Below are 8,866 nucleotides of genomic sequence, written 5' to 3' on the forward strand. Positions count from 1 at the left end.
GGGTGACTCCATTAAGCAGTACGGTTGTAGCGGTCAGCACTTTATGACAATCTGGCTCACAGGTCAGATGGCAGCGGAGAGGTCAAAGATTCTCCAATCACTCCAGTAAATCGACTGCTTCCACATCAGAAAACTCACTGTTCTCACGTTAACTTGAGAATTACCCTCAGAATGCCATCAGCTATCCCAAATCCTCTAAAATGTAGCCCACTTCCACCACTTGATTCAGAAGTGTATACATTTCAAGGATTCAACATGTATGTCCACGTTGGCAAACTTTTGGGACTCCTTCGGCTGAACTGCAGATTGGGGGTCTTCAGTTTACTGCAACCTGATGATAATGTGTTAGTTTTTACAAAAAATGAACATTTATCATGTTTGGTGGTGCAAAGTCTGATTTAAATTGTATTTGTCAAAAAAAGTTACCTGTTTGGAGGACATATCCTGAAACATGAAATTTTGTAATTACATAGATTCTCYGTTCATATTAAACGGATCTGGACAACATAAACCAAACCACAAMTGGGCCAGCTRTGGCATGYCATCACATGAAATGTCATTGCCAGACCTGTCCTGCATTCAGTTAACAAATCATTTACCAAGTCAGCAGTAAGCCAACTAGACCTGCCCCACACCTGTCTTTATATGGATTATTACAAAGGTCCATGTTTTGGAAGAAAAAGTTATTCTAAATTCTGACATCTACACAGTATAAACTACGTGTTCAGTAGCTAAAAATGTAATTTAGAGAAGGAGACACTGTCTGATACAAATGAGAAAGTAAAGACTGAATGCTGCAGACCTTTTCAGAAATAAACTCTGTTAAATTATAATTATAGGAAAAAAGTAAAAAGATGAGAGCTCAATCTCTCAATAGATGTTATTTTACCAAGCGAAGTAGAAAAGCAAAGACCTCAATTTACTGGTTTATCTACATTCCAACCAATGCCTATGTGAGATTGTGAAACACAAGTGGCAGAAATGAGCACAGTGTGGTTATGCTCAGCCGTAGAGATAAGGTGTGGAGCTCCACCATCCAGGGAAGCACAGAATATAACCACTGCTTCTCCGTATGAATAGGAGTCAGCTGAGATGCTTCACTATTTGGTAAGGATGCCTTCTGGACACATCCCACAGACAGAACTCAGGCCAAACCCAGAACTCACTGGAGAGGTTATTTATCCTCTCTGGCCTGTGAACACCTTGGGATCACCCAGCAGGAGCTGAAGAGTGTAGCGAGGGAAATCACTGTCTGGTGTTTCGCTCTTGGACCTCTGCGACCCAACCTCAGATAGTCATAAGCCAATGGATGCACAGTGTACTATTTCCTGCTCTATTTAATGTTATTAAGATGATAGGCCCTTCCGTTTTATACTGGCAATGTAGCAGTGAAAGGCAATGTCTTTTTTTTTTTTTTTTTAGAAAAGCCAGTGTTGAATGAGATTAAGTTCCAGAAGCTAATGGAATAAAAGACTCATGAGTTCCGTTTTATATCCATTAAAATCAGTGCTGAGTCACTTTCAAAGTAGTTATGAGTTCAACACATCATTCAGGAACTTTTCTGTAAATAAATTGAAGCTTTACTTCTGACATAAAATCATACAAAAGTGATTAATTACATTTTCTGTTCTGGTCACCCTGTTCGTTTTCTGCCAGGAAGCAATCATCTGTCCAACAGATGTATGGATGCTATGTTCTTGGCAGCAGGAAAGTGGACTTGTTTGGGTTCAGAACAAAGACCAGAACATAGTGAAGGCAGTGAATAAATGACTCCAAGACATGCTTCCAAATCATGGATTTAGTCAGAATTTTCAATAGAATGTTAAGGACAAATTTCTGAGAGAAAACGTCACTAAAGGTTTGTTGTCTAATAAATTAGGCTTAGAAAGACACAGTTCTGTATTAGTACCATTTGTGGAAGAAGTCAGTCATTTTAAAAAATGCAAATGTTATTTTCAGATTTTATGAACACATAAATAAAATCAAATGACATGAAGAACTACATTTTGCACACAGGTACTGCATCCCTGGTCAAGCATAAATAATGCATCCAGTAAGTGTATAAACTGCGTACACATTTTAAGTGATTTACTGAGGGTTAAGGTTAGGGTTGAACTAAAAAGTTTAACTGTGGTCGCATTACTTTGCAACACTGGTTTGTCTCTGGTGTTATGTTTACTTTCAGTTTGTGCTGTGAAGTCTTTTTGAACATGGTTTTGGAGTTCAACAAAATTCCAGCACTTGCCAAAGAAAAAATAAATAAATATAATGTGCATCAGCATGGTGTGTGTTTGTCTTCGAACGGTTCCTTTGAGCTTACGTTTTGGACTTCTCTATTGCTAAAGTGGCTGAAAAGTTGCAGCTTTAACAACCCATAAAGAAATATATGTTGCCATTTGGTCTTTGCTTAGAAGGAAGGAAAGGCATATTTATGCAATTGAAGGTGCACAGAACAAGGCTGGTACTGATGGGTTTTAACAGCTTTGGTAAAAAGGTATTCAGTTCCAGCCAAAATCGTGGCCGGTAATTTGGTAGAACTTGAGATTGAAGGGTCTGTAGAAGTCTCTAAGCCTGAGCAGGACCTCAGAAGGTATCTGAGGATGGGGTCTGCCCTTGGACTTGCCCAAGCAACGGGGCCTGCTGCTCCCCTCGGGCTTCTTCAGGCAGGGGAAACCTTTAGTCTGGTTAAAGTAGAAGTGCTTGTCTGTCACCACACGTTTGATACCTAAAAAGTCCTGAACTCTGCCCATCTCCCCAGCTGGGTCTGTCACCAGGCGCTCCCCGCTAACAAAAAGGAAGCGCGAGAGCGGAAAGTAGCGCAGCCAGCTCTCCAGATGCTTGGCGTAGATTCCAATGCGTACGGCGCTCCACGAAGTGTCAATGAGCCCTGCAGTGGCATTGCGGAAGACCAGACTCTGGAAAGACGGCAGCCCGGGGGATTTGGACAGGGTTTGAGTGTAATCAGAAACTGCCCGAGTCACAGGATCTCGGACCACAACAATGAGCTTGGTATGGCGGCTCATGAAGAAGACACGACGTGGAGCTTCTTTGGTGATGAAATAACTCGGGGTCTTCTCCATGGTGATCTGACCCTCCAGAGTGCGAGGCATCAAACTCCTATAAAAAGAAAAAAAAGAAGAGAAACAAATTAATCTGTAATTCCACCATGTATAAAATGTATAAAAGATCCAACATTTTCACTGTATCTATAATGTAATACATTCTGTAATGTTCCCAGCCCATTCTTTTGATGTTGCCCCCCTTGCCTTCAGGGCTTTTTCCTCTTGCTTTGTTATTAGAGGCCTAAATCTGTGATTACAGGGAGATAAACATGACTTTAACTGCTGGCACCGATGAAGCAACCATGTCACTGCAGACAGGGAGAGAGAGAGTCTGTGAACAGCTACAGTAAGAAAAACCACAAGGGTATATTAACGTCAGGAAAGTAATTTCCTCTCATCCGCTGCTTCCTCCCAAACAAGCTCATAACTGTTGCTCCTGTTCCTTTCGGTGTTCCAGTGTCCTGCAGCTGGAATAGCCAAATTGCAGTCATACCAATATTACTTTGTAACCTTACAACAAGGTTGCATTATTTTTTACTGMTAATACAGTATATACACAAAACTCCTGGTTTCTTCTTACATTGGAAGTAATTCTTGTTGAGGTTTAAATATAGTATAGACCTAATTATTGGACCAATGTTGCTCACTGATACAAGATATCAAGGCTCAGAATCAGTCTACCATAATGGCTCCCAAACATTTTAGCTTCTGACCCTAAAAATAAYAGCAGCAGAAACTTGTAACCCCAACTGTTATTGGTTAAAGTGTCCAATCATAACAATTAGGTGAATTTAATAAAAACATGATGACAAAAAACACTCCTACACAACACTTACTGAAACACATTTCATCTCTAATAACATTTATAAATAAAAAATAGCAATTGGCTATTATTTTTAAACTTAATTTTGTTACTTTAGGATCTGTAAACGCGACTGATTAATGAGTATTTTGTTGGTTTCCTGCTTTCCATTCAGACAGCTTTCACCTGCAATGCATCATGGGATTGAGTGGGTGAAGAAGGATGATTTAAGCAAAGTTCTATGTCCAGACACCACTTTTTCAGATAAAGTGGGGGTCTGGGGCGTTGGGGGCACACATTGGTGGGCCCGATGGATAGCCCTTCATCAGAGCTAAAAAAAATAAAATAAAACAAAAAAACTAGATACTGCATAGTGGTAACACAATGACCCCCGCACGCACAAATGCACCAGAACTCAGAAGTCTTTATTCTTAATAAATGTCATGCTACTAGGTGCATCCCAAAATTGTAGTGGTTTGGGTGGGGRTCTTTTTGTTGGGGGATGGTGGGGCATTGGTTGACCTGATGGATAGCCCCTCATCAGAGCTAAACAACCAAAGAAATCTGAAGCTCCTATGTTTAATAGTTTTTGAGCTATAACCATTTTTGTATGTCCAGATACCCCTTTTTCAGATAAATTGGGGGTCCGGGTGTGGGGTGGTGGGGGACGGGACTGATTGGTTGGCCTGATGGATAGAGCTTCATCAGAGCTAAACAACAAAAGAAATCTGAAGCTTCTGTGTTGAACAGTTTCTGAGTTATAAGCATTTTTGCATGTCAAGACACCCCATCTTTGGATGGAGCCCCCTCCTCAAATATGGGGTCTATCGTCAAAACCGTTGGCTGGCGCAGTGTAGGTCAGACTCATCTACAGCCCTGCCAAATTTTATGTTGATCGGTGCAACCGTTTTTGTGCTACGGTTGACCAAAAATCACTGAAGAAAAAAAAGAAAACAGTACGAATACAAAATGACTCCCGCTTCATGTGCGGGGGGGTCATATTAAGCAAGTTCAGATACATAAAAGTCAATTTGAGATGTATTCTTACAGATGAGTAAGAAGTGTTGACAATGTCTTAAGATGGACGAAGAAATACGTAGAGATAATTAATCAAAAGTCTAATTAAGAAGAAGCAATTTCAACAAATTCCTACAATTGCAAAGCTTGTCTGGAAGACACAGCAGTTTGGAGTCGACCCTAAAATAAGGTCCTATGTTAATAATAAATTAAAGAACTTTCCTTTAATTGTTTAACTTTAATTTATAAACTGTGTGCATTTAGTGAGTCCTAATGGAAAAATATTGGATCAGAAGGATTCATTTGTTCCTTTCCAACCTGGGTCTGGTGCTTATCATAATCAGAGCACGAGGTATTTTAGGCACCCAAGGCTTTTAAGGAACTGGATTACTGGTTTCTCTTGATCTTTATCCCATTTTAGATGACTCAGAGGCCGAGTATATATGGTATAGTACTTTAAAAAGTTCACCAAAGCCTCTATTTGATCAAGTCCTTACAACATGCCAGTGCAGACTGAATCTAAATTGAGGGAAATGAGAGTGAAAGAAAAACCCATTTGTATTGTGACATTTATGTTCAAATACTACTGTGATGCTTAAAACGGAATCTCATAACCTCCGTCTTGTTTTATTAAACAACACGTTTCACTGACTAWAAAGACACATATCAAATGATAGACTCGGCTCGTGTTTTAGAAAAATCGAAGCGGTGAAGAATGCAGCTTGAAAAGATCCCTCAGCTTATTTCCATGCTTTCCCCTTCCCCTCTCAGCAGGCATGTGGTGGCGGTCAGGTCGAAGACGTCGTGGTTGGTCTGTCAGTGAAGAGCTTGCGAAGCGCCTGTGTTTGGAGATGGGAGCGGATTCCTCTCCATCTCTCTCTGTTCCAACTCACACAGCTCCGAGTCCAGCATGTCTTCTGGCACGCAGTGATGAGGGTAACACCAAATGCACAAGCACCGGGTATTCAAGAGAAATATCTGTGTTTTATTAAAGGGCTGGAGCAAAACTAAGATCAGCAAATATCGAGTGGAGAGAAGTTTTGAAAAACAAGGCTGTTTCTATGGCTTCGTTCTCTGTCGGGATGCTGTAAAATGCATGTTTTGAGCCAAGACATAAACTAAAACTTACTGTCCTGAAACCTGCTTTGAGCTACGGGTCCTACATGAAAGTAGCTGTCCTATTTGTATCCAACGAAAGTTTAACAAGTTTCTTTCGGTGGAAATTCCACTCTCAGACACTCAAACGGATCAACCTCTGAGGTAATTTGTAGTAAAAGTGTCGCTTTGGTACACCTTGTCTACCCGTGTTTCCTACGCCTSCAAGAATGGCTCTCAAAAATCCATCAGAGAACATGCAGGAGCAATTAAGTACTTCCAGTAAAGAGAATGGAGGAACCGCACACTTCAATTAACATATTTTTGGTCACAATGCACTTAAAGGTTCGATTCCCAGGAGGCTTCTTCCTTTCAAAGGAAGTGACTGGAAACCTAAATTGGCATCAATCCTGGTTGTGTATCTCAAGGAATACAAAGGAAAACACACAAGATGTGAACGATGAAATGAAAAGTTTTTTGTTTTATTTGTCCGTGACTTCAGGGAGTTTTGGGGAGTGTGTTTGCAGCTCCTAATGGTTGTTTAATTCCCTGCAGTTGGGCTAATTGAAGTCACAGTGTCCTGTTCGAGGCTTAGAGGGGCTTCTATTGACATCATGTTTACATGTTGGACTGCGTTCCCATCTGTGATCTCAAGCCGCACAGCAGTGGAAAACAGCAAGGACACAGGCAAGATGAGAACGAAGGGAAAAGAGGCAAGGATGAGCGAACAGACTCATTAAACGTCTTGATTAGACGAGTCCTTTTTTTTAATTTTTTAAATCTGATATCACTCTCATGGTCAGGGAGACGCAGCGACCTGATGTTTGTTTTCATCGCACCTTTACTGCAGAAATGCCAGGGAGTTTTCCAGTGCACAGATGTGCCTTTATCTGTGTGTACAAATCTGCCCCGGCATTCACACACACACACATTTAGCTGAAGTCCTTGTGGGTGGGCTGGGGTTTTATTAGGTCCCGTCTGAAGGACTACAAGCTCACAGGCTACTGTTCATCGCTCCAATTTGAGGTCTGAACGGTGTGTGCTCGCCTCCCAAGCAGTGGGAAGGGTGATTCGTTTGGATGTGGTGGACAAATAAATGATTCACGTAATATTTTCCATTCAAGGTCTTGATGTAACTTGATATTTAGGTAACAGTGAGCTAATGTCAGAATCTTAACCTGACATTTTTATTGCTTTAAAGGGGGATTATTCAACAGAAGTATGTAATTTCCATGAAAGCGCAAAACAGAAACTGCAGTAATGACAAAACGAAGCTAAAAGAAATTAGCCAAACCGCAATCTGGCTTGGTAAAATTTGGACGTGGCATGAATTTGACCATCAGCTACAGAGACAATTTAAACAATATGCTTATCCTCATTTAAAGGACTTTGATTGCTTTATTTATTACTAACAAAAAACAAGTCTCAGTGGAATATAGCATTAAAAAATCCAACAGGATGTGGAGGGTCTTAGTGAGGTCTTTATGTGCATTAAGAAAGCAGCGCTTCTCCATTATGCATGCTAGAGTTATCATCATTGTGGTGGAGAGCTGGCGTCCTGGGTGGAACGTAGTACTAGTGTTTGCATGACTTGGGGCCCACATGCATCGACGTGGCTTTGTGTTTGAGAATTTAAAGCAGGACTGGTCATGTTGGCCTCGGAGTACGGTCATGATTGGGTCGAGGTCATAGAAACTAACCAGTTTAAGTTTGTTGGTCCAGCAATGATCTTCTAGCGCCATTGTTCTCAGACTAGTGGTTCTCCAAAAATAATTTTGGTTTTGATCATAACTAGCTAATTAAGCATCATGAGCTGAACAGTGATGTAAAGGTAAAAAATACAGAGAGCCGATTCATATTCATGATGCTGAATGGAGACTCCTCACAACAAAAGTTCTTTGAAGAGTCGCTGTGAAAACTCCACCAGACAAAGATAATAGCTGTCAAAACCCACAATTATAAAAAAAATCTTTTCAAAGAAAATTATAATTATTTTAATGCAATTTTTACAACATTAAATGATAGTTTGAGGGTTAATGTTAGTCATGAGATTTGGTAAAATTTGTGTTAGGAAATAGCAGATATTCCTCATCTTTGTTTACAACTAAATCCAGTGATCACTTGTGGAAATTATCCTTTYAGTAAATTTTGTAATTTGTTGCAAGATGTCTGACAATATTTCTTTAGATTTGCACAGTCAATATTTCCATTTATTTGCTGCTTGTGTACAAAGAGTCATGAAACAAATTCAATTAATAACACACATGAGAACCACCTTTTTCAGGTTAAGATAATTTAACACTTTCATAAGGTTTGAAAATAAACAAATAAAAAGGCAGGAGAGGCTGTTGTAGGAATTGCAAACACAGCCCCCGTTATTAGAGAATCTGAGCCAACCTGCTGCAAAAAAAACAAAAACAAAAACATAAAATAAATAAATTCATTAAAAACTAAGGCGGTGAATGTTAAGAAGCCACATTTGCTTTATTCAAAAAAGTTTATTTTACAATAAAGAAACAACATACAAACTAAWTGACTGAAATATTTGAACAAAAACTATGTAAATCAAATATATGACCAAAATAGTAAMACCTATTAAAATTTTTCTATGTACTGTGTGTAAAACGTTTCCAGGGATTTAGCTCTTTTACAACACATGTACTGTATAATCCGTGTTAATTTAGACTCAGACTGATTCAGTGAGAGGATTCGAATCATTAGCCCAGTTGAGTCATTTGCTCTACCTAATATAACCTTTACAGTCAGATGGTCATTTTCTTGCCTTTTGGTGCAGAAAAGCCAACACACTCTTGGCGCTCCCTTAAATCCTAACAAGTAAACACCACACACACACACACACACACACACACACACACACACACACACACAC

At 39.8% G+C, this 8,866-nt stretch overlaps 1 protein-coding gene across 1 annotated transcript in view; it reads right to left on the bottom strand.

Moving 5' to 3' along the window:
* Positions 1-1,562: 1,562 nt before the first annotated feature.
* LOC106510766 (heparan sulfate glucosamine 3-O-sulfotransferase 6) overlaps positions 1,563-8,866 on the bottom strand; it is an 8,796-nt gene continuing 1,492 nt past the window's right edge. The window contains exon 2 of the mRNA XM_013999482.1: positions 1,563-3,117. Coding sequence (XP_013854936.1) covers positions 2,499-3,117 — 619 coding nt within the window. The 3' untranslated portion in view covers positions 1,563-2,498. The remainder of the gene's footprint in view (positions 3,118-8,866) is intronic.

This window comes from Austrofundulus limnaeus, unplaced genomic scaffold (genome assembly GCF_001266775.1).
Source record: "Austrofundulus limnaeus strain Quisiro unplaced genomic scaffold, Austrofundulus_limnaeus-1.0 Scaffold2308, whole genome shotgun sequence".
Taxonomy (NCBI): Eukaryota; Metazoa; Chordata; class Actinopteri; order Cyprinodontiformes; family Rivulidae; genus Austrofundulus; species Austrofundulus limnaeus.